This window comes from Gobio gobio (assembly GCF_949357685.1).
Source record: "Gobio gobio genome assembly, chromosome: 8".
In the NCBI taxonomy this organism is placed as follows: Eukaryota; Metazoa; Chordata; class Actinopteri; order Cypriniformes; family Gobionidae; genus Gobio; species Gobio gobio.
The window spans coordinates 40486268-40513233 of record NC_137114.1 but is presented as its reverse complement, the minus strand read 5'-3'; the positions used below and the strand labels follow the sequence as shown (position 1 = coordinate 40513233).

The following is a 26966-nucleotide window of genomic DNA, read 5'->3' as shown; positions in this document are numbered from 1 at the left end:
AGTAATGTAAAAAAAAAATCTTATAACATAACATCAATCTGTCAATGAACTAACACATCAGTAAACACATAGCAACTACACTACTCTGCCAGTACAAAGATAGATCAAAATGACATGACGTTAACCAACCATTCAGAAACGTCCTGTTCGAACTTCGATGGGTTCGTCATCTGTTCCTGGTCCGACTCCGGTTCAAAATGATAAGGTTGCTCAGATGCGTCATCAGAGACTCCCGTTGCCATTATTTCTCGAAAATATACCCTCAAATGTTGTCAAGGCAACACTCCACGTGTGTTGTGGTGTTGTGTCGGGTCGAACCGAACGCCCCACAGAGCAGAGGGGGCGGGGTGAGCAAAGCTCATTATCATTTAAAGTCACATACACTGAAATGACTTGCTGAAAACTGAGCTGGTTTTGACCAGGTAAAATGAGTGTTTTCTTACAATACTAATGAGAATTTTTAATTAAAGTATATTACAAACTTTTCATTTAGACACTAAAGAATCATATTAACTTGTACAAAAATGTCATTCTATGACCCCTTTAAAGTGACAGCAGTCCATTAACCTGCTAACATTTGTGCTCTTAATATTACTCAAACAACAAAAGACAGAAAATCACCTCTTTAGTTTTAATAAGGATTCATTATATTTATTATACATTAATTATTTAATCCATATTTAATCTATAAGGAACGTTGTATGCGATTTGTTATAAAGAATGCATATCATTCATTGAAAATAAGACATTATGTTCTTCTTTAGAAGGAGTAGTTTTATTTAATTGTTACATAATATTTGTTTATATGTCACAGCAGTTAAATCTGTGTCTGTATTGCATGTTTAAACTTTAATATCATTCATATTAATAGGTTAATACAGTAGATGTTTTCTCCAGGAGTATATAATGGGTTTGGACATTTTAGAGAAATTCTTAGTACATTACAATTTAACTAAACCCATTAAATTTTGTTTGTGAGTGTGTGTGTGTGTGTGTGTGTGTGTGTGTCTGAGTGTAGTGTAGAGAACAATTTCTAACATCCTGTTAAGTTTTCTGATTAGTATTTTTCTTTATAAAAAAAAAAGAATATCGAAAAAATAATCGACAGATTAATCGATTATTAAAATAATCGTTAGTTGCAGCCCTAAATATTATAAAAAATTACACACACAAAGCCCATGTTATTTTTGGAGGGGGGGGGGTTGTGATATCGTATTTGTTGCAGGGTCTGGAATATGTTCACATGCTCAAAACCTAAATTAGTTTCTACACTTTTTGGCTGCCATTTCAGGTCTGCTGCCTGAATCCCATTACAGAAGATCAACTTCCCGCAGAGTTTAGTTCGAACCCTGCTCTACCGAAACCAAACAGCTCACTTAGCTGGATCAGGTGTGTTAAAACCAAGAGCAGGACTGATCAGCTTTAGTACTTAATGGGCCAAGACTGCGCTGTGAAAGCACTCACCCACATGCAGGCCTCCAGGCGAACCTTCGACATGATGGTCCACAATGAGATGCTCTCCTGTAGGAGCTCCTCCTCCGGACACACTATCTGAGCTGGGTAGGGCGGCTCAGGGAAGTTCACTGAGCCACATTCATATGCAGCCAAGGTGACAGAAGCTATGTGTGGACCCTGGAGGAAATGATGCAATCACATGTTTACAGACTGAAATAACACTTCACATGAGCATAAACATTTCTTGCCAATGAGCGCTGTCACATGCACAGCTTGATGCATTTTTAAGAACAGTACCTCACGAGTAAAATAAATGTTTGCAAGCTGGGAAAACTACCACAAATGTACATGTGGTTCAATGCAACGGCAAAAAGCTAGTGACCTCAATGTATTGCGATGGAAAAAACACACAATCAAAAATGACAATTCATTTGCTAAGTGAAAGCAGGCACTGATGTCATTCCTTCCCACAGTCAGTCAGTCCGTGGGAGAATATATGTGGGAGAGGAGACTGGCCAATATACCATGTCTAGCATTTTTAACCGTTGATTAACCTTCCTTAACCGAAGGAGGCACAAATGACTCAAGTGGATGGCTCCATCCAAATCAACGATAATCCAATAGGAAATACTATACAGATGCAACAAATGACACAGAAATCTTATTATTTTGTCACATCAAACATTGTTTTATAATGAATAGAATGCAAGACCTGCACTATAAAGCTTGTTAAACCCAAACCCAGTCTAAATATTGATGTTGGTCTTAGGTTACTCTGCTGACTGTTGGGATCTTTACAGTCAGAGGTGATGTCAGCCACTCAGGACCACCATAGGTTCACATTCAGAGGAATGAGCTCATGACGGTGTCACAGCAAAGAGCCTGATATGGCAAGTGCTTTATCTGGTTACTCAGTGCAATTGAGTTTATTTCCCAGGCACTGAAACCTGACACAGACCACTTCCCAAACTCAATCATTAGATGCATGCAGAAGTAGTTCTGACTTTTTTTTGCTTATATTAGACGTTTTTGCTACAATATTTTAAAAATAAATTTTGCTGAAAAACAAAATGTATTTCAAATAAATGCTATTCTTTTGAACTTTGATCAAAGAATCCAGAAAATGTATAATGGTTTCGACAAAAATATTAAAGGCATAGTTCAGCCAAAAAAGAAAATTGTCATCATTTACTCACCCTCAAGTTGTCCCAAACCTGTATGAGTTCTTTTGTTGAACACAAAAGATGATATTTTACAGAGTGTTGCGTTGGTAACCAGACAATTGACGGTAGCCATTGACTTCCATAGTAGGAATGGTTACCGTTAAAGGTACACTACGTAAAAAATTTTCAGTAAAACATCCAAAATCCACTAGGCCAGTGTTATATATTTTGTTCAGTTGAGTACTTACAATATCCCAAATGTTTCCAACTATTTGTAAATCGTGAGAAAATTGCTACTTTAACCAAGGAACCGGGACGTGTGAGGGAGTCGCCTGTCGATGACATCATATCTGCGTTACCCTTGGTTTCTGGGTTCATTTTGCAGAAACACTTTACTCTCACTGCAGTGTGCAACAAATGTCATAACAGCCGCCGAGCGGACACACAGAGTAACGTCATAAAATAATTTTCAACACACTCAGATGTATCTAATATGATAAACAGAGCTGCGTTACCTCATACTCATGACCGGAAAAGCGGAAGTGGCGCCGGCGACTGTGGCGTAATAAAAGTCCCGCTGCTCACGAGGCATGTTCCACAACAGCTCCACAACACTCGGTCCTGCTCTGCGTCATACTACAGTAACCTTAATAATCGCATCCATGAACATGAGTCCTATCCCGATTTTTTCCCACCGGCTGTGAGGTGAAGACCACATGTCCCAAGATGCTGCGCTCAAACGTGGCATTTTAAATAGGCGACCTCTAGTGGACAGAAAAAATTTACATAAAGCAGCTTTAAATGTCTTGTTTATCAGCATTCTTCAAAATATCTTCTTTTGTGTTCAACAGAAGACAGAAACTCATACAGGTTTGGGACAACTTGCGTGTGCAGCAATTCTTAATAAGAAATGTTTCTTGAGCAGCAAATCGGCATATTAGAATGATTTCTGAAGGATCATGTAACACTGAAGACTGGAGTAATAATGCTGAAAAATTAAATACTTCACTATTATATTGTCATTCTACTTAAGACAAAGTACATTGTTAAAATAGTATCTAGAATACACTGTCCTTATATTAAGGGTGTCTTTTTTGTGTATATTTATCATTCCAGAACAGTTCATTACTTTTGTTTTGACAGCCCTTTTACTAGAATCTGTCCTTTAAACATTTAAAAAGACAAAAAATAGAGCTCGATGTGTGAAAAAAAGTGCTCATCTTAATACAAAAGGCTGGTGGTGAAACATTGTGCGTATTTGCACTTTCACATCCCGTTCTTTCACAATGCCGCCCATAGACACAAACCGAGCGCAAAGTACTAGAATTCCCCGGTGACAAAAAAGGGGTGTGACTTCACACACAGCCAGTGGAAGTGGACACTCCTGACCACCGTCTAGCAGTTCAATCTGAGTCAGTGGAAACTGGTGAAAGGTTCTGCTTACAAAATCTGCTCCAGAGAAGTCAGTCACACTATTAATAAACTTTAGTGGAACATTGAGCACAAATACTCTTCCCTTTTGACAGAGGACCTCACTGGCCCCTGACAGTTAATCTAGATCAGGAGTAGGGAACGTTGATCCTGGAGAGCCACTGCCCTGCAGTTTAGCTCCAACCCTGAAAAAAACTCACCTGCCTGTAACATTAGTAATCCTGAAGACCTTGATTAGCTGGTTCAGGTGTGTTTTATTAGGGTTGGGTTACCCTGCAGGGAAATGGCTCTCCGGGATCAACATTCCCTACTCCTGATCTAGGGAAATACCCGATGCTACTATATTCAAAGGCCCAATAAAGTCAAAACTTATTAGCTTTGATCTATATGTTGTGCGTTTTGGCACATACACCGATCAGGCATAACATAATGACCACCTTCCTAATGCTGGGTACACACCAAAAGATAATCGGGCTGATTTTGGGCCGATTTCCCCCCTTCCGACAATCCTAGCTATGTCCCGATTATCTTGATGGTTCTAAAAGATTATCTTATCAGATTTTCCTGTGATGTGAAGTGTGTTAAGAGTGTCCGAACCTGCTCGGAAGAACGTCGGAGCCGTCCCGATCACGAATCGTAAATATTCAACATGTTGAATATTTACGATCAGAAATCCTGATGTGTGGGGGGAACCCCGAGGACAAACGCGCGCACACTCATGTGAAACGAAATAATATTCAATCCGAAAGCACGCAGAGGGAAACTCCATCTCTCTGTCACTCATGCGTCTCTCTCTCTTTCTCTCAACCCTGCTTTTGATATGAAACTTGAAAGTCTAAGCTTTTAAAATTGAATACGAAATTCAAACAATAAATATAGCGTTTTGGCGCTAATGTGGCATAAAAGTTAAAGCCAGAGGCGTGGAAAAACAGAGTAGCGACATGCTCTCATCTCCCGGCGGCGTGTGCGCTCATGTACGTGGTTCACAGAGTGCTCAATAGGTCCACAAAAGCTATTGGTAGTAAATAGGCCTACTATTTGTGCAATAATTATGGTCAATTAATGACCACTTAAAATATTTTTTTTTGTATTATTTATATTACAATTAGTGTAGTAATTAAGGTTAAAATAAAGAATTCCAATGCAAAGAAGCAAATTAGAGTCATTTTGTGGCTGGAAAAATCATTTTTATTTGTAATGTCATTACCCACCATGTGGATGAATGGCTCTTTAATACATTTACATGTATCTAGTCTGGTTGCTCAAAGTATTGCAGATCATAACTGCTTACTTATTTTTAGGTTTTGCATTTAAAAACATATTTATGATCAAACACTAGATTTCTTTAAATGTGAAATTTTAAAACGTTAACAATTTACATCCTAATTTTTTTAATGATACTTATATAAGCACACACAAGTGAATATTAATGAATGCAAGCAAATATAATTTACCCAAGAAAAGTTTAAAATAGTGCTAAAAAGGCAAACTTTCCTTATATGTACATAGGCTATATGAATTGATATTGAATCAAGATCGAAATTGATATTTGTGCCAATCACCGCCATACTTATTCTGAAGTCTCGCGAGATTTTGTGAGATTTCCTGTGTTTACAGTCGGGACTCTGGTTGAAAATCTGTTCGTGTGTGGTGTGCTGTCTTTGTCACATCATGGCACACCACACACTATAGGAGCAAAACGGTTAAATCTAGGATTATTTGTCCTCATGTGTGTGGTCTATCACATTTTGAAAATCTTATAAGATGTAAAAAATCTTTTGGTGTGTACCCAGCATAATATTGTGTTGGTCCCACTTTTGCTGCCAAAACAGCCCTGACCCGTCGAGGCATGGACTCCACTAGACCCCCTGAAGGTGTGCTGTGGTATCTGGCACCAAGATGTTAGCAGCAGATCCTTTAAGTCCTGTAAGTTGCGAGGTAGGCCCTACATGGATCGGACGTGTTTGTTCAACACTTCCCACAGATGCTCGATTGGATTGAGATCTTGGGGAATTTGGAGGCTAAATCAACAACTCAAACTTGTTGTTGTGCTCCTCAAACCATTCCTGACCCATTTTTGCTTTGCGGCAGGGCGCATTATCCTGCTGAAAGAAGCCACAGCCACCAGGGAATATAATTTCCATGAAAGGGTGTACATGACAGTCTGTAACGATGCTTAGGTAGGTGGCACGTGTCAAAGTAACATCCACATGGATGGCAGGACATGGATGATTCATCAGACCAGGCCGCCTTCTTCCATTGCTCGTGGTCCAGTTCTGATGCTCACATGCCCACTGTTGGCGCTTTCGGTGATGGACAGGGGTTAGCATGGGCATCTTGACTGGTCTGCGGCTATGCAGCCTCATACGCAACAAACTGAGATGCACTGTGTATTCTGACACCTTTCTATCAGAACCAGCATTAACTTCTTGAGCAATTTGAGCTACAGTAGCTCGTCTGTTTGATCGGACCACACGGGCCAGCCTTTGCTCCTCATGTGTATCAATGAGCCTTGGCCGCCCATGACCCTGTCGCCGGTTCACCACTGCTCATCCTTGGACCACTTTTGATAGACACTGACCACTGCAGACCGGGAACACCCCACAAGAGCTGCAGTTTTGGAGATGCTCTGGCCCAGTCTTCTAGCCATCACAATTTGGCTAAATTTAACTCACTCAAATCCTTACGCTTGCCCATTTTTCCTGCTTCTAACACATCAACTTTGAGAAAAAAAAATTCACTTGCTGCCTAATATATCCCACCCACTAACAGGTGCCGCGATGAAGAGATAATCAGTGTTATTCACTTCACCTGTCAGTGTTGTTATGCCTGATCGCTGTTTATACAGTAAAAGTTTGCTTTGTTTCTTCTGGGAAAAAACAATCGAACAAACTTATCCAGAAAATGCTTTCTATAATGCTCTCTCTCTAAGAAGAAATTAAGACTAAATTTCAGTCCACTGTTTGGACTCTTACCAGGTACAGGAGGAACGTGTGCAATCCAGTGCCGAGACCAACCGAAGACAAAATCCCCAGGCCTACCCAGTAGGCACTCCACAGGAACTTCTTCTCCAGGTACTGTACATACTACAAACAATGGCAAACACATTACGAAATACATTAAAGAGTCACCAAGATAATTCAGAGTAACTACAACTATATTGAAGCATGTGAACCAAACATAATTGTTAAAATTACTACCTTGCAGAAGCTTTAAAAAAAAAATAGTACAAGCAACAAAATCATGATTCTGGCTAAAGAATTGTGAGCAAAAGGCAAATACTGACCTGTTGATGTGTTCCTTCTATTGAGTAAGCCATTGAGAAAAGTGAAAAAAGGACTACGGTCAAAAAAACCAAACCTCTTCTCTGCCAAAGCCTGTAAAAAAAATAAAATCAATAAATAAAATCAATAAATTATTTTTAATGATGGAATATGCATTATTAAAGGTGGATTTGATTATAAGTAAACCTGTAAATCAAATTAAAAAAAAAATTGAATGATGAGAAGAGTGATTTTTTTTTTGAAGATTTTTTTTAATGTTTTTGAGTCTCTTATGCTCATCAAGGCTGCATATATTTGATCAAAAATATAAAAGCACTGTAATATTATAAAATATTAAAACAATTTAAAATAACTGTTCTCTATTATTTTTGTATATTTTTATATGATGGCAAAGTTAAATTTTCAGCATCATTCCTCCAGTCTTCAGTGTCACATGATCCTTCAGAAATCATTCAAATATGATGATTTGCTGCTCAAGAAACATTTCTGATTAGTATCAATGTTGAAAACAGTCGTGCTCCTTAATATTTTTGTGGGAAGCATGATGCATTTTTCAGGATTCTTTGATAATCAGAAGGTACAAGAAAAGCTGCATTTATTTGAAATATAATTTTTTGTAACATTATAAAATGTCTTTATTTTCGCTTTTGCATCCTTGGTGAATAAAGTAGAAAAAAATATATTTGAACAAAACGCTGACGTCATACACATGCGTATACGGACTACTGACATATCCGGCAACTTGACTGTCAATTTCGTCAACGCCCCTTTTTAGGGGAAAATAAACTAGTCTAGTTTATTTTCCCCTAAAAGTGGGCGCAAACCTGTTCAGAGACATTCTATGACGTTGCGCCTGTTGTGAGTATTACATGTTAGAGTTTATAGGCGTGTAGTGTTTCTTCACAAAATGACATCGCCATCTTCTGGCCTGGCTGAGCGGGGATCGTTTTGTCAAGTTGTCGTCTGTACGCGAAAGACGTAAAGTAAAATCTTTTTAGTACAATGTCATCATGTAAACGTGCCCTTAGCTTCACAATACAAAGTCAGATGCAAATACATTAGTTAAACCTCCCATAAACTACCTAAAAAGATAAAGGTACAATATAAAGGTTTGATTGCTTACTTCCACGTCCATTCTTTCAGGGTAATGAGGGTTTCTAGGAAGAAATATTGTAGTGTGATTAAAGGCCTCCTCCACAGCACTAAAGAGAGACGCTCTTCCCTGTCCTGCTGCTTTCTCTCTCTCAGAGATGAATCTGTGGGTACAATCCACAAGCTTTTAACATTTGATTTGATTATTACATTTTAAAACAACACACATCTTTCATTTTGTGATTATGATTAAAGTCAAAATGAAACGGAATTAGCAACAGATCTTCCTTATTGTGACATCGAATGTAAAATTGCATTTATAGCATAAATATAGATGACAGACAGGGTGAATTTTCATTTGATGCGGACTTTAAGATCAATGACGAATCCATTAGTGATGATGGCAGGTCTGTTTATCTCCATGGGACGTTTTATCTCTGGTCCTGACCCTTGATCTGCTCAACTGAGGCTTACATGGTGGCTGCCAGCCGGTAATTGATTACATCAGCTTTCTCTCAGCTTAACAAACCTGTAGAACTGCCATTCTGCTTGTCTTTAGGTCCTAGTCTTTTCTGTGGCTGTTCACATTCTGCTCCATTTGCATCCATCTCCCACTACTGTTTACAGTTCAAACACCTGCACACATAAAACAAACTCGGTAATGCCATCATAAATGATACCAGTGAACATATTACTCAGTGAGGCCTTGGCAAGTTTGCTGAGGGCAGACAAACATCCCAAAGCAAACTTTTGAAGTGATGATGGTGGTTTGTTGTTAATCTTTTGAGAATAAATGTGATAAATGCTGGTGTATAAAATAATCTTAAAATCACAAACAACTCGTTACTGTCAATAGTATTGACAAATAGAGAGGGATATAATGTATTCTAGAAGCGGTATATTAATGCATTTCCCCCACAGGACTCTGATCACCTGTATAGTTTGTACTAGGACCTTTAACTAGCACTTAAGCTAACCTAACTAAGCCAGAACTTCATAGTGAAAGATTAACCAACTGATATAGAAGAATTTTTAGCTCCTGCTTGGCAATTAATAATCATCTTAAATGAACAAAATTTCATTTTCAGATTCCATTTATAGATTATCTTCATTTGAAAAAGCACATGTGGGTGATGAACCGGCAAGAATTAGCTGTCTAGGTTAGCTTTGTGTCCACTAACGTCGTCTAGATTTTATTCCAGACTCGGCAACGAGTACACAGTGATGCTTACACACTTTTAGGGTAAGAAGAGGTAAAAGTATCATAACAGAGGTCAGGTAAAGTGAAGGGGCACATTCATACCTGCAACCAGTCTTCCGTCCTGACAGCAGCAATAAGCGACAAACACCAGCCACAGGAAATGACTCATGCTCAGCTGTGGAGCGGTGGAGCATTTTTTTTTTTTTTCAAAATAAAAGACGGTGCTGACTGGCCTAACTGTCATCTATTTTGCTATTTTGTCGATTGTATCACTGACACAAAAAATAATCGAGCTTTATAATGACGTAATATTCACCGTATTCTTATCAATAGTTCATAGATTAATTTGTATTAAAATATTTTAATTCGGATGCTTCAGATTATGTCTTTTACGTTTTACTCAATGAGCCAAAAATAGAAAGGATATTTTAGGATGACCCAGAAAGCAATTTATATGTTTGATGGCGGACTTTTACGCTGCCAACTGCGCTTCCGGTAACGTGATAGTGCAGAAGAGTAGCAGACTTCTCACTATTATCTACCGTACTATCACCGAGAAGTTAATGTCCTTTTTCAGTGAGACTATTTATAGGTGTCTAATGTGTATTTTTAAACGTTTCTTACGTCTCTCTTAAAGACCGACACAAACAACAGGGTTGTAGTATTACAATATTTACAAATATCTAGTTACACATTTCTGCGATTTTTAAAGGTGCACTAAGTCATTTTCCCTCATTATAAAAAGCTAAAGAAATTACTTTTGTAAAATAAGTTTACAATGTAGTTAATGAGATGAAGATCCCACTCACATTGACAAGAAGTGGAGGGGGGGGGTCACATCATGTTGAGATCACATGATCAGCTGAATATCATTTGTTTGCGGAATAAAATCAATGATGACTAACTACGAATAAAGTATTTCTTCAATTCTTCCAAGATGACTGCCATATTGACCAGCACAACGTAGAAAAAAATATCTTTAATGGCTACTGTGACTTGTGGGGAAAATAAAGTGGCAAGATATATATATGATGAGAACAGACGAGTTTCATTTTAATCTTTTGCCAATTTACAAATCAAGCCACCAAAATGATCACAATCCTTTGCATTTATTTCCCTATTTTCTGATTCTGCACAAATCTTACAGGGTGGACAAGCATTGGTATCCATTTGTGTAATCATTCTTCTGTACACTCCAAACAATGAGCTAGAACAGCACGACACCTGGCACACACAAACCTCAATACAAAGAATTGAATGAGTAAACACAGAAGTCAGAAGAATCAATGTATCCCTTGCTCATTTATGGAAATGGACTCGCACAAGAAAGAGCACTGTATTCAATACAAGGAAAGGTCACCTGTTACACATGGAGTGAATGAGATGTTAACAACTACGAGGTCGATCGGGGAAACCCGTTTAGGCTAAGGGATTAAAATCGTTTACTATATTCATGTCTGTATGCGCTTAAAATGTCCATACAGCTACATATCTGTGTAGAATATCAGATTATTACTTAGTGTTAGCTAAATGTACCCATGGATGCAAATATTGTTTTAACCTTTTTCAGAATATACAATAATGAAATGCATTAAACAGACTGACAGTGTAAGCTCTTCACATACAATACATCAAAATTAAGAGATTCTACATTAGTTTCCTCTCACGACAGAGTGCAAATCAGATGCTTCACGACATATTTTAAGGTTAGTTGCTCTTCTCAACACTCCATTTACATACACAACCCATTTCCCCCTTAAAAAAAATCAGCTGACAAAAAAAAAAACTAGTGATATAAGTAGCCTTAAATATATGGAATGTGAAATAACAAAACGAAACAAAAATGTGGTCCGATTATTTTCTTTGACAACACAAATAAAAATGAAGTCCTTCATTGCAGTTTAAGGAAAATAATTTAAAACGCGCAACTTTTTTTTTTCTTTACTTTATATAACCTTGTGTGTGTAGACCACAATAAGCTAGTAAGGAACTTAAGGAGAGATGGATGGACTGCTGTGGGGAGGAGGGGCTTTACATGCCATAGCCGAAGCCTGGCTGTGCGGGTTGGCCGTAGCCAGTCGCCGAGGGGTATCCGTAGCCGTAAGGCTGCTGTGGGGGTACGGCGACATTGGGACCTGCAGTGAGCATCAGCTGGGGTGTGCCTGGGAAAAATGAAAAATGGTTGAGCATTATTACAAGAACAATCTACATTAGGTTGACCCTCTTACAGGTTTAGTATGTAATTGTAAATTAGCTGACATCAGACTATTGTGCATTTGTAACAGCTGCGTTTACATGGACACTAACAATCCGTTTGTAATCGTATTTATCAGTCCCTCCAGAAAAACGCGATTATGCGATCGCGTGATTTAACGCATAATCAGCCAAAGTCCGCATATTCATGCGGGGGCCGCATTTTTTCAAATACGCCGCACTTTCGCCGCATAAATTGCCTATTTCCGCGTGCAAAATATGCGGGGCTATCATGATTTCATAATCCCCGCATTTTCGTTGCAAAAAAAGTCATATATATTAGCAGAAAGTTGAAAAATTTTCGTTTACTTCACATAAGAGCCGCCATTTCCGCCTATTGCCATGGGAACGTTTTGAAGTGATGTGATTACCCGACGCGAACGTCATCGAAAAGCTTCAAACCCCGTGGAGAAACCATAGATACCGGTGAAACCATGATGAAGCACAAACTCCCATTGGCCAACAAAAATAACAGCAAAAGAGCAAAGCAGTTTCCCTGTGTGCTGACTGATTTCAAAACACAGCATCATGAAGCTTTGAAGCGTTATGAATCAATGAGTCGATTCAGCGGTTTGAAGCGTTATGAATCAATGAGTTGATTCAGCGGTTTGAAGCGTTATGAATCAATGAGTTGATTCAGCGGGTTGGATCGCCAAAGTCACGTATTTCAGCAGTTTGACACGCGATCCGAATCATGAATCGACTCGATGATTCATAGCATCATGATGCTGTGTTTTGAAATCAGTCATCACTATATAAGTCGTTATTTAGGTTTTTTTGCACACAATAACTATTATCGTCGCTTCATAAAGTTATTGTAGAACCACTGTAGTGAGATGGACTTTGTAACGACGTCTTTAGTAGGCTACCTTTTATGGGTCTTGAGAGTGTACATTGTGCCAATGGAGGCCTTTCTGAGCCATCGGAATTCAACTAAAATATCTTAATTTGTGTCCAACAACATAAAGGGAAGTCATTAATTACAGAATTTTCATTTTTAGGTGAACTAACCCTTTAAGAGATTGCACTTTGTGCATTGGAAGCACTCAAATGTCTGTTTTGTATAGCGACATCTGTAAAACAGGAAGTTATTTATTAATTTTTTCAGAAGTTGTAGCATATTCCTTTTGTAAAAATACAAAACTTGATTGACTAAATGTTTTGTAAATTTGAGCCATTATTAAGGTCTTCAATAAAACAAGATGAGAACTTAAATATTCCAGCACTTTCTGTGATGTAGCCTAGTGCTTTTTTTCTCTTTCTCATCAAACCGCAGTTTTTGCAAGTTCCCGCAATTTTATCGCATAAAATTGCATAAATATCCCGCATTTTTCATCGCATTTTTTAAGAAAACGTGCCGCATAATCAAGGAATTTTGCCCGCAACAATCACAAAAAAAAGCCGCATTTTTCTGGAAGGACTGATTTATAGCACAGTCGGAATAAAAGTCACATGCAACGATGAATTGGCCAATAGTAAGAGGTGGTTTAAACCTTTTCTAATCAGTTCGACAGGACATATAAACACTTGATTGAATTGAAAACCGACACTGGGAAGTTCTGCACATGTGCAATGACGTAATGACGTACAGAATGAGCTGTTGTTGTCAATGTCGTTGTCGTGTCCAGTGTTGGGCACGTTACTTTAAAAAAGTAATTAGTTATAGTTACTAGTTACTTCTTACAAATAGTAACTGAGTTAGTAACTGAGCTACATCATACATCAACTCAACCTATCAACCTCAACCTTGTCTCCCACCCACCGATCATCATCAGTTATGTGTACCAAAAACACGCATGGCATGCACGCACGGCCGCATACACACACACACACACACACACACACACACACACATACACACACACACCAACCAACCAGACAAAAAAAAACCTGTTGCAGTTCCGACTGACAGAGAGCCTGTTCTGATGAAAACGCTTCAGTGAGCTCAATTATAGTAACGCCGCATTTTATTCTCAGTAACGCTAACGGCGTTGTAACGGGAGAAACAGTAATTCGGTTGATTACTCATTACTGAAAAAAATAATTCCGTTAGTAACGGCATTTATCTATAACGCCGTTATTCCCATCATTGGTCGTGTCAATCTAAAAATCTCTTTCCCCTCATCGTTTGTGAAGTGGAGCAGAACAACACCCACCAGTGCTTGCTTCGGACACATTGTTTTGGGTGCGGTAAGGGGCTGCTTGATAAATATAAGCATCATGGCACAAAGCTTCATGTGCTAATCGTCTCCTACTTAGGACCCAAAATATTAAGGGCACGTTTACAACGGTGTATCGTATATTCCCGAATACAAGACGACCCCCCTTTTTCAAGATGTACCCTTTGGAAAAAGGCTTTTTGAAGACCAAATCTTGTATTTTATAATGAAATTCTTTATAAAGAAATGTTTTTATTTAAAAATAATTTTCATATGGCACATTTTCATATTTACAATTTTGTATTGAAAGTATGGTAAATACTGGTAAAATGTACAAACGATCACATAAAAATAAAAAAAAATCCATACCATAAATATAACCTGTAGCCCATTTGAATTATGTAACAATTAGGCTATCCGTCTCATAGTGAACACCATGTAGCCCAGCAACATTTCATTAACAGTAGAAGTGAAATCTTATTGTAGTTTTGAAATCTGCGTGCCGTCTTACATTTTAAAATTACGTACGAGAGAAGTTTGGTCCCGTCAGCGAGGTACGCAAACAATCCCGCGGCTCTTAGACAATAAGCTCTGTCTTTTTGCACTCGCGATCTTCTAGCATTACACTCCGACACACTGTAGTTCTTGGCACACTCGTTTTTACGTGTATTTGGCGCCACCTATTGTTGTGGGTGTATTATTGACATGTAAAAGTCTATACCCTGAATTTAAGACAAACCAGTTTTTTTTTTTTTAAGATGCATTTCTAAGAAGAAGAAAAAAATAACATTTTTCCTTCACGTTTTTCGCATACAGGCGACAACGTTTTCAAAACTATCCTCGTTCACACGGATTTGCAAAAATTATTAAAAACAATATTATTCATGCCAGGCCAGCAGTTGGCACTTTGTAAAGAAAAACTACACGCCTAGACTGAACATGTAATACGCATTTATTATATTATATGCATATATTATATTACGCTTGTGACACATAAACCTCACTTTATTTAGCATCCGGATTCATCAGTCAAAATTATTTAATTCTGATTTAGAAGTTGCCCGTGTAAACGTAGCTAGTGATACAGTGCATATTTGGTATTTTGAGGTTACTGCAGATATTTTTGAGTGAAATATTACATTATATATGTAAATTAAATATAAAATTCATATGTGCTAGCATTAAACAAAACAACCAAAAGCTAAACACAAATACACAAAACAAAAAGCTACATTTATTATTTAGGCAATAAGTACATTTAAATAAACTAAAATTACAGTTCAAGGCAGTAAGAGACAATGGGTCTCACCATAGACAATGGGTTGTGCCTCCGTGAGCTGTTCTTCCTCTTTCCTCAAAGACTCAGAAGCATCCAACTTATCAACCTGAATGAAGAAGAGCAAGAAAGAAGGACAAAAGAGGAAAAGTGAGAAGAGATAAATACCCTGAAGAAAGGGGGTAATGACTGATGGATGGGACCATTCATGGGAGATGCATAAAGCCAAGCTTAATACAAGGTGCACACTTTCAAAGCAGGTCTCAGGGCACAAGCTTCTTGCCAAGGCACTCCATACCCCATGACAAACCACTGAAATAAGCATCCTATTATATACTATTAGTCTATTCACGTGTAATCAAGAACACTATGGCTTTATATGTCTTCTATGATTCAGTCAATAACAAGAAAAGACATGGTACTAATAGTAGATGGTCCCCCATACAGTCAGTCAGTATCCTATTATTTAACAGTGCATATGTAGAAAACAGAACCCTCTTAAGGTGCGGTCACATTAGTGAAACATCGGTGAAATTTCACAGGGGAAAGTGGTCAAGTGTATCAAAGCATAAATCACCAAGTAGCTTTCTATTGGTCCATGACCAACTAGACCTGATGCAAAATCTGTGTGGAGAAATCTTTAATCCTCATGTTAAACTCCCAAACGCATAGATTCCTATTAATATGACTGGATTTCATCCCACGAAAATTCGCAGAGTAACAGTAAATGTGACCGCACCTTTAGTCAAACGATGTTATGTGCCAAGAAATGCTGTGAGAATATTTAAATGGGAGGACGCAGCTCATTGGACAGGTTCTGTGAAAGATGCCCCTGCGAGGAAAAGGAGGTCATTGCAAAAAGGATATAAACGAAAACTTACTAAAGTCCTTTAGGCGTCTTACCGCCATAAAATAACCAAAATTATAATCTGATAAACGTGACCAATAAGTAAAAGCCAAGTTACAAAGGGCAGAGACTCCTGAGTGTCTTACCAATCCTTGAGTGACTTGAATTATGACTTAAAGGGATGGTTCACCCAAAAATGAAAATTCTGTCATCTACTCATCCTTAAGTTGTTCCAAACCTGTATACATTTCTGTTCTGCTGTACACAAAGGAAGATATTTGGATATTTTCGCCCCCAAGCATATCTCGCGCCCCATTGACTACCATAGTAGAGGGAAAACATAATATGGTAGTCAATGGGGGGGCGAGATCTGCTTGGTTACAAACATTCTTCCAAATATCTTCCTTAATGTTCAGCGGGAACAAAAAAAACGCATACAGATTTGGAACAACTTGAGGGTGAGTAAATGACAGATTTTTCATTTTTTGGGTGAACTATCCCGTAAAAGCAATAGTTCACCTAAAAAGTGCAATTCTGTCCTTATCACCCTCATTTTGTTTTAAATCTGTATGATTTTTCTATTATTAACATGGAACACAAAAATAATAATTTTGAAGAATGTTCAAGCTGATCTTTCTCATATAATGAACGTGAATGGGGACTGGGGTTGTCCAAAAATAAAAATATATATTTTTTTAAAGTAGCCTTGGTCCATGTGACTATATTCCAAGTCTTCTGAAGTCAGGCGATAACTCTGTAGTCTGAGGAACAGACTAAAATTTGACCCCGATTTTACATTTTGTTTTATGGAAAAGAGCTCTTCAAAAATTCTCCTTTTAAATTTCACACACAGGTTTGGAATGACTTGAGCACGAGTAAATAATTACAAATTTTTATTTTTGGGGGGGGTGAACTATCCCTTTAAAAGTTAAAAAAGGCATTTGGGTTCAGTTCTCTACATAGAGCTGGTGTCACCATTTCAAAGTTAAAGAATTATTTTGTTGAGTAGGCTTAAAAGAGATCGGCAGGTCAAAGTTTCGTAGAGAGGGAGAAATCATGCCACAGGTGTAGTTTGTTATTCCTATGTTAAAAAGAGTGCATGAGAGAAAGGCAGAGTAAGAGTGAAGGTGTGACGGGGTGAGAGATGGTTTATTCAGCCATTCACGGCTTCCAGAGGCAGGCAAAGCCAACAGCCATGATCCCTGACCGTTCAAGGGTGCTACGAACATGGTAAAACACATGCTTGTAAAGTATCTACAGCAAACAATGGTTTTATTTTTGTGAAGGACCACACTTTCTCATAGCTTGAAAGCGAATCGAGCAACCATGCACCTCATAGTCCGAGACGAATAACATTCAATTCTGTATTAAAATAAGAATTGTGAAAATGTGGTCACTTCTTTTTGCCGTCATCTAATGTTTAACCTAATTACCTACAACTGAATTAGCTGATGAACATTAACAAACTATGGTTTTAAATTTAATAGGAAAACAAAACAATAGTTGACAACAACGAAATGACCGTTTAGTGGCGTTCATCAGCTAATTCTAGCTTTCTAGCATCTACAGGTCTGAGGCGAACTACCACAGCGTCTGGCAAAAACCAATGGTCAGTAATCTAGAAGAAACTCAAGGAAAGTCTAGTTAAGGTGTGTATTTAAAAGCAGCAGAGTGACATGGGAGGGAAGAACTCATGCAGATTCTTCAAAGTTTCAGTCTTCCAAACTACAAGGGTTAAAGATGGAATAAGAGTGAACCTTCACCTTTTCCTTAATTGCATCAACCTGAAAGGAAATTTAAGAGTGGCAGCTTAAGAAAAAAAGCAAACTTAACAGTCCAGCATTGCAAAAAGCAGGTAGATGTTAAAAGAAACGAACAGTGGAAAATCATAGGAGATACAAAACAAATGTCCTCCCTGTTACTCCACTAGCAGTTTAAATGAATATGAACATTACCTAGTGTAACTATGAACTCTTGTTGTGGTGATTAAATATTCTTAAATGTCTGGTCTGAACATGTTCATGAATGACAGAAGACTTAAAACTTCATGAAACTTAACATGCAGCAGCACGTGGAAAATGTCTTCAAATTATTCATATACGAAAAGAGGGTACTAAAATTATGTTCCAAAACCAAACGAGCAGCCAACAAAGACCGCATTTTAAGGCATCGTATGCACAATCATTTAAAAATTTGCGAACAATGTTTTTTTATTTAAAGAAATTAATACTTTTATTCAGCAAGGACACATTAAGTTGATCGGATGTGATAGTAAAGACATTTCTAATGTTCAGAATTTCTATTTTAAATATTTTCATCAAAGAATCCTGAAAATTTGTTTTACTGCGGTATACGCAAAAATATTAAACCGAACCATATCAGCCTATTAGAATTATTTGAAATATAATCTTTTACAAATGTCAGTTAATAGAGGATATGCACTGACGTCACTTTCCTGCCGGGACGCCCTCTCAGCCGGACTGAGTGGCAAAACATCCTGCAACATGATTGGATTTAATAGGGGAAACTACAAAAATGGGAGTAAAACAAACTATTATCTTCTTAAATGTAAGGCAGTTGGACTCGATAGTGTTTCCTTACAACTCACCAAAGAACATGGACATTGACAAGTGGCAAGGAATCTGGTTTCTTGACATTTATATGTACCTGATCTCAACACCAGGCAAAGCCTGTGATCTGCCAGACAACACTATAAATATATATGTATATATACATATCGTCCAGCCCTAAAACTTAGGCATTACAGACATAATTTTATGACATTATGACTTTCTGTGAAGCTGTTTGGATGTGATGTGTAATGTGAAGCGTTATACAAATAAATTTGACTTGACACCTGTTCACAATTCATGCACTGTGTAAAAAAAAAAAAAAAAAAAATAGAAACTTCTATTAGACTTTTATTTTAGATCTGTCTGTCTGTCTGTCTATCTATGCTTTGTCTAAAATCTAACCATCCCCATTTGTAGAACACAAGGCTCATCATAAATGGATGTTTTTTTTTAAATAAATGCTGAAAAAAAATGTAGTTGCACAGAATATAAGATGGTAAATATTTAATTGATGATTTGTCAATACAATATATGACCTAGGGTATGATTGGACCCCAAAATTCAACATATCTCTGACACAAAATGGAAATTGCAAATCCACATTTCGCTGAAGTCCAGTTGATGTGAATTGCAGCGATCCATTTGCTTCTCTTTTCTGTAGCTCTCAGCAGTCTGTAAAACCAATGCTGCCACAAAGTCGTTTTGCCCCACAAAGGGTGTAAGCGCAGTGACTCCCGCCTACTGTGACGTCACATGTATACCCCCTATATCCAGTTCATTTGTGATGCCTAAACTCACTTGTGGCATTTTAAACAAATTATTTTAGCTTTTAGTGTTTTATTTTTAATTTACTTGTAGAAAATACAAGATTTTAATATCAGTCATTTATCAATGAAAAATAATGGAAAAAAGATGGAAAAGGTCAGGAGAAACGTTTGTTTTTAGCAAACAGATAGGGTGCCATGTATTTTTGTTTAAAAGAATGCTGTTTTGATAGCTTAGCAATATCCTGAGGGCAAACTTTATTGGAATAATTTGCGATTCAAAATTATTAGAAGGCAGCCGCTCCATGTAGCAGCTCACTAGGTTTTGGAACAGAGCTAAAGTATTTCCATTGAGAAAAGGCTTGTTCTAAAGCAAGGGTCTTCAACCGGGGGTCTGCAAACCCTAGGGGTTCTGTAGCGCCAAATAATGTTTGATCACAAATAATTTGTTAAATTAAAACATGGGTAAAAACATCACAAAGTCAAATTTAAATATAAAGCACCCTGAGACGAAAGCAAGAGCACCCTCAGTTGATACTGTAATAATATCATACTGGTGAAACAGATTTCGCAAACACTTCAGTGCATTTTTGTGTTTGCGCTCTGGGAAACGTTTCAGTTTACAACATGCAGCGGTGAGAAATGTAGTCAATCACAGTCATGTTTGTTGATCTCTTGAATGCAATGGCCAATCAGAGGCATTTCATTTATTCAGAATGCGCTAAAAACTATGGATTTATTGTTCAGTGATGATTTCTACATGCTAGCAAATCCTCTCATTAACAAACAAAGACACGATGTAAGTAAGAGATTCATTATACAGTGTAGACAACTTTATTGATTTTAATGGAGATCGCAAATGAGATGTGAGAACTTTTTAGTGATAGTTAAGGGAGCTGTCTTTTTATGTGCTTTCGTGGCTATACAGTATATAATCCATTGAATAAAAGTTTTGTTTTTCAGGCTGCTAAGAGGACCGGCGACCAATTACATGCTGCAAAATTACGGAAGTCACATCTACATATAAATACGGGATTCACTCTCGAGATTGCAATTGATATAGTGACTAGCAAGGGACAAAAATATGGCATGTCAAAATAGATTTACGCAATGTAAATGCAGACTAATAGATTAATAAAAAAGATTAAATAATCTTTAAATAAATAAATAAATAAATAAATAAATATCTCACTGTACATTGCTATTCTTGTTATGGTGGAGCCGATGTCTACACATTACATATGCACTTTACGAGAGAACCCTCACCTATTTCAAAAGCTCAGTGATTTGATTCTTAATTGTCCATTTTTTGTTTTAGTAAACATTAAGCTAAAATTAAAGTAAATGTTTAATTGTCCTAGTAATGTTTAATGGGACTAGTAAAATTTAAATTTCTGCAAATCCATTAAACAACTGTGAACAACTAATTTTTTTTTTCTTCTCGCAACATATATGCTTGCTATGATGCATAAATCTCAATTTTAACAATGAAAAGTAACATACAGACAACAATGCAACAACAATAACGTGCATAGTTCTAATCTACTGTCTTAACATAATATAACTGTATGGTTGGTTTCGATTATATCAAAGGCTATATGCTTAATATGAAGCTCTGTTTTTCGGGGGTCCCTGCTCCATGTCTCTATCGCCTAAGGGGTCGTTGCCCTGAAAAATGTTGAAGACCCCTGTTCAAAAGCATCCATCATCCAAAACCGTGTCCACCATCAGACCCAGCGGATCCTCTAGATGGGGGCTCACCTTGGAGAGGTACTCCCTCATGACCTGGATGAAGTAGGGCATGGAGAAATCCATGAGGTTGTGCCTCCACGCGGTCTCCAGCACCACGTCGGGCCTCAGCAGGTCGTAACAGGTGAACAGGCAGGCAGCAAAACACTCTTTCTTGTCATCCTGCAAGAACCACTGCAGCAGCTCCTCAGCTAGCTCTGTGTCCTTTGACTCTGAAGCGTACTGCATCGCGTCCTGTGGAAAAGCGACAAAAACAAAGATTCAGTTAACTGTCCTGCAAAAAAAAAATATGATGACCCAATGTGGATAGAGCTTTTCAAATTGGGGCCAGGGGGCCATGGGGTCATAAATAAAATTAGATTAAAATAAAATATATATTTTTTTAAATAAATGAAAATTTGATTAAATAAAGAAATGAGTAAATAAAGAAATAATAACTGTTCAGTGCTATGAGTAAAAGAAAAAAAACTGTTAATAACTTAATTTTTAACGGAAATATTTTCTGTATATATATTTATTTTGAATTATAAATACAAATATATAATAAATAAATACATATATACAGTCAAACCAAAAATTATTCAGACACCAGATATAATTTTTTACTAGTGGGTGCAGGACACTATAATTCATTTATGCAAGTGAGGATAGCAAAATAAAGTAAACTGTGACATATTATACCCAACAATTCTTCATACAGTGGACTACCAGTAAAATGTATAAAAATTCGGGACCAAAATTATTCAGACACTTTGACCTGACCATGTTTAACTTAAATGTTTTTTCTTGAATTGCTAATGCAACCTTTTACACCACAGACTGAACAAAATGAAGCATAGCTTGGTCATTGGTTGACCTAAATTGGTATTATCCAATGGTGTACTTAAATTGAACTGCTGATTGCTGATTGGTTGATTGTAATCAATTACATACCTTTCTATCAAAGTTATCTGACATTAAGATTTGTTCAGACAGTTCTTGTCATGTTTTATTATCATTTTCTGAAATATAGGGAATAAACTGTGATAATGTGAGAAAATGTTGAAGGTGTTTGAATACATTTTGATTTGACATGTATATATATATTAACATATGATCACATTCGGGGGACCATGACATCTAAAATACTGCAGACCCCTGGTATAAGAGACGGTTGGCTAAGGGTGAGACCTTGTAGAGTTTGTCTTTCTTGCAGAGCTCCACGCTCTGCTTCCAGCGGTTGTTGCCTTTGAACAGGTAGGCAGCGATTCGCCTGAACTCGATGAGTTCATGTTTCTCCATACTCTGAGCCAGAGATATGTTGTCGAAGTTGTCGTAGGCATCGATGGATGTACGCAGAGCCTGTGAGAAAAAAACCCCCAAGAGACGATAGATTGCACAGCTGCTAACCAAGAGATTTGTTTATAAAATGACAGTCCGGGTCCAAAATGGTACATTTGATACATACCTGATAGTCCTCCTCTGTGATGAAGAGATTATTTAGTGCCTCATTTACAGCCTTGTTGTTGTGGTTCTGTACAGATCTCAGGTAAGGTTTCACCAAGGGCAACTGCTTGACCTAAAAGAAACAAAATCAAAATGATTAGATCTTTCCTGGTTAAAAACAACCAACTGGTTGTAACGGTGAGCAAAAGTTTGTGCACAGTACCTTGCTGAAGAAGTTGACGGCACGAGTGTGGTCAAGACGTGGGGACAGTACGATCAACAGGTCGTTCAGTAACAGCGGTTTAAACTCCAGGTAAAACTGGACGGCTTTGTAATACAGCTCAACGTTAGCCACCTGCAACACAAAATTAGGAAAACAGTTCATATCCTTCACCTGCTGCTGTGGCTGATTTAAAAAAAAAAAAGTACTTTTTTAAATTAATGCGAGAGCAAACAAAGTTTCAACAAAAGCCAAAAGTGTGACAATACCTTGGTTATGATGTCCTTGAACTGGCTCTCTTTCCAGGCATCTGCAGGATGGTTCATCATGGTGATGATAGCATTGTCATACTCCTCATACTTATCATACAGGAATACTAGCTCCCCCCACAGGTGAGCCTGCTCAGCTGCCCTCAAAACCTGAACAGATACATCAAACGTACTGTGTTCCATCAAATCAATACGGAGATATGCAAAATACATTGAGAGTGCCTAAATAGAGGGATAGTATGTGCTTATTTTAAATGATAAGATTGTTTGGCCCCACAAATACAACTCCATTTTAGGGCTGCAACGACGCGTCGCGTGCGTGAAATGCGTTGACGCGTCGGCGGCACATTATTTACGTTCTAGAATGGAACAGAAGATCTAGAATAATGGCAGTTTCTGCTCCCGGGCATAGTGAAAATGATAATTTATCATAAAAGTGTGGGAGTACTTTAAACAGAAGCCGAATAAAACTGTGCTTTGTTCGCTCTGTAATGCCGGTTTCACACTGCGCGCGGTGGCAGAGCAGGAGCTGTGCGCGTGGAGAGCGGGAGCTTTCACACTGCCAATCAGTGTTGCCAAGTCCCGTTTTTTTCCGCGGAATTGGGCTACTTCTACACTGTTGCCGCGGGCTGTGTCTCATGTCCGCGGGTTGAAGCGATCCCAACTATGTGATATTTAGCCCAGGGAATGAGAATTTTAGCAGGCAGCCCTGCAAAAAAAACCACACATATTTAGCCCCCCGAACCTCCCCGAAACGCGTTTGGGCTAGTTTTGAGTAATGAATGGGTGGGTTTTGTTATGAAAACCTGGCAACCCTGCTGCCAGTGTTCTCTCCATGGTTCTCTCGCGCAGCTGAACCGTGGCGCGTGTATTGCAACAGACGGTCACATTTTCCGGGGTTCTTCTCCGACCCCAGTACGTCTCGTGCTTTTATTTATTATGGGCTGCATATATCTCCTGTTAATGCGACCTGGTTCCCCTCTGTCCCAAACACATATGCATAATAACATGCTGTATATAGGTAGTTTGCATGATTAAAGTAACATTAAAGTTAAGATATGCCTCTAGCTTTAATCATTTAAATGTGTCTTTGAAGTTTGGGCAAAAACTTCTGGCAGCTTTAGTCGTTGTTTATGCACATGTATCTTCAAAATAGACGACTAGTTATACTATAAAACTATGCTGAAAGCTCCTGTATGTGAACCTTTTGCAGATAAATACAAGTGCATTTTAGTTTACTATTGACAAATCAATAAGTAAAACATACTCAACTACTATAGTAAACAACTTTTCCTAATTAGGCCTACTCTGTATACATTTTATGATGAATAGTATCATTATATATTATGTTTAAAAAGCTTCTTGTGTTCATATATTTCATTATAAAATGGCATACTATGTACACTACCCTTCCTGAAATACTATTAATATTGTCATCATTCATTGATTCCATGTTAAAATAATATACAAATTCACTACCCTCTTTGAAATACAATAATCAGTAAAAAAGAATCATAAGATTAATCCGGAAAAATAATCGTTAGATTAGTCAACTAATCGAAAAAATAATCGTTAGATTAGTCGACAGAAAAAATAATCGTTAGTTGCAGCTCTACTCCATTTAAATCAATCAGAGAGAGAACGGTTTTAGTTCACTGACCTTGGGAATGTTGACTCTTGACCAGAAGAGCTCGAGGTGCTCCCTCATCTTCTGCGGTTTGAATTTGGAGTAGAGGATGGCCAGTTCTGTGAACATGCCCATGTGAGCGCGCTCCAACCCCAGCGCCGCCTCCAGCATGGTGATCAGCTCCTCGAAATAGCCACGGTCCTGATGGAGGAACAACAAACATCAAATCAGCCCTGCTGGACTCCAAGATGGACCGATACACTAAGGAGGTTCTTCTAGGGCTGGGCGGTATATTGAGTTTGTACAAAATATCAATATATTTTTTATAAACAATATGGAATGAGGCAATACTGTTTATATATTGATATACAGTAGCTTGATATTACGAGTGCATCTGAAAAATAGAGGAGGAAACAGAGTTAGCTGCTGCGCGTTAAGTGCATAAACCAAATTGTCCTTAACATGAGACATGCTTTATATTAAGCAGGGCTCCAGACTAACTTTTTTCACTAGGAGCACAGTGGCCCCCAACTGAAAATTTTAGGGGCACAACCAGAAAATTTAGGGGCGCACACCGTAAATCAACATGCTAACCAAATCTACTAATTTCCCATTTTTTATTTCTAATTTCGGTTCTTTTTATTATAGTAAAGTATATATTGTTATTATTATTATTATTATTATTATTATTATTATTATTATTATATATATTATATTACGTTATATATATATATATTTTTTTTTAAGAAAAAAAACAATTAAGAACATAATTAACATGGCTTTATAATCTGAAAAGTAAAATATATATAGCAAAAGAAACAGCAATGTTTGAACAAAAATATAAAACATCTATTTGTAAATGGACCAGTGTGCAGGCATTCGGAAGGTCTGCTAACATTAATATTACTTAGAAAGAACAAACCTACAATAAAGTAATGAACTGTAAAATAACACTGCATAGTTTTCACTGTATAAATTGATAGATTAATGCTTATAAAAGCTAAAGTTATTCATTCAAGAGATGTGAACATTTTCTATTTGCCTTTTGTTCGATTCGAATTAATGGCTTAATCGTCAGCAGGTTTATTAGACGCTGCCCCTTTAAGACCAATCAAATGTAGAACTAATAATATCATATTCTCCTATTTCTCCAAACTATTTACACCCATTTAAGATATAAACTGTTAAAGTAACTACTCTCCAATCCGGTCATTTTGACACAGGCTATTTGTTGTGTATTTGATGGTTTAGACGCGCACACAGAGCCTAAAATATAAAGCGCAAATCGGTCCATTTCGCAGCACACACATAAGCCGCCTTGAAGTTGGAAACAGTGTCTCTTGCGTGGATTATTGTGCACTTAATAGCTCTTTATTATCAAACACATCCCGCAGTTTAGCAACAGTAGAGACTACAGTTTACAACAATCACTGATTCTGACGTTAAGTTTAGGTTTAGGGAGAAATGACAGCGCAAGGCTGTGAAGGGAAGGATGTCGCGCTCGACGGAACACGGCTATAGGAATAGTTTTACCTCATATCTTCTTTTTATAATTCTTGGAAGCCGAAATCGAAAATAAAATAAAATTAATATCACAGCACATCCCTAAAGTTTAAGCAGACAAAACTTTTGTTTAGTTCTCTTGGCCATCGTCACTCATAAAGCTGACTGTGGTGTTGTGTTCGCTGTAGCTCCACGTGACAGAGCTCGCTCGCTTTCTCTCTCTTCTGGATTGCGAATGGCAAAAATGCATCACGGACAAATGGTTTAATATTACCTCATATAGAAACGGCTGGCAAAGATAGAATTTGCCAGATATAACGTCTATCAATTATAAATAGTAAGTGTATTTTCTTAATTTCTCCAGTACCGACAGCAGGCAAATTTAATGGTCGCACATGTGCGACTGGATGTAAAATTCAGTCGCACACTCAAATTTTAGTCGCAAAGTGCGACCATTTGGTCACAGTCTGGAGCCCTGTTAAGGGCTTCAAAATAGCTCATAGGATATAGTTAACGCGAATAGTTTAGTGAGACTTCCCCCGTCGGATGCTCAGATACTTGTCCTGTTTAATGCATTTGAGGTGTGGTGTTGCGCCTCAACATTTCACAGGGTATATTCTCCATCTGTAAATGTCATGCAAATATTTCCATTTTGCTGTCAAGAGTGGACGAGTC

At 37.7% G+C, this 26966-nt stretch overlaps 2 protein-coding genes across 5 annotated transcripts in view; both read right to left on the bottom strand.

Annotated features, from left to right (window-relative positions):
* Nucleotides 1-9788, bottom strand: part of vmp1 (vacuole membrane protein 1) — a 26148-nt gene extending 16360 nt beyond the window's left edge. The window contains exons 1-6 of one of the 2 annotated variants that reach the window (XM_079824122.1): nt 9729-9788; nt 8955-9061; nt 8457-8589; nt 7336-7426; nt 7025-7135; nt 1465-1632 (exon numbers count right to left, since the gene is read on the bottom strand). In XM_079824122.1, the coding sequence (XP_079680248.1) occupies nt 1465-1632; nt 7025-7135; nt 7336-7426; nt 8457-8589; nt 8955-9033 (582 nt within the window). In that variant the 5' untranslated portion in view covers nt 9034-9061; nt 9729-9788. The remainder of the gene's footprint in view (nt 1-1464; nt 1633-7024; nt 7136-7335; nt 7427-8456; nt 8590-8954; nt 9062-9728) is intronic. The other variant, XM_079824123.1, reaches the window with a different exon arrangement.
* An 803-nt stretch (nt 9789-10591) lies between these two features.
* cltcb (clathrin, heavy chain b (Hc)) overlaps nt 10592-26966 on the bottom strand; it is a 40662-nt gene continuing 24287 nt past the window's right edge. For 2 of the 3 annotated variants that reach the window (XM_079824118.1, XM_079824120.1), the window contains 9 exons: nt 24822-24989; nt 23162-23311; nt 22896-23027; nt 22695-22805; nt 22418-22588; nt 21260-21481; nt 17925-17945; nt 15348-15423; nt 10592-11788 (listed from right to left, as the gene is read on the bottom strand). In XM_079824118.1, the coding sequence (XP_079680244.1) occupies nt 11658-11788; nt 15348-15423; nt 17925-17945; nt 21260-21481; nt 22418-22588; nt 22695-22805; nt 22896-23027; nt 23162-23311; nt 24822-24989 (1182 nt within the window). In that variant the 3' untranslated portion in view covers nt 10592-11657. The remainder of the gene's footprint in view (nt 11789-15347; nt 15424-17924; nt 17946-21259; nt 21482-22417; nt 22589-22694; nt 22806-22895; nt 23028-23161; nt 23312-24821; nt 24990-26966) is intronic. The other variant, XM_079824119.1, reaches the window with a different exon arrangement.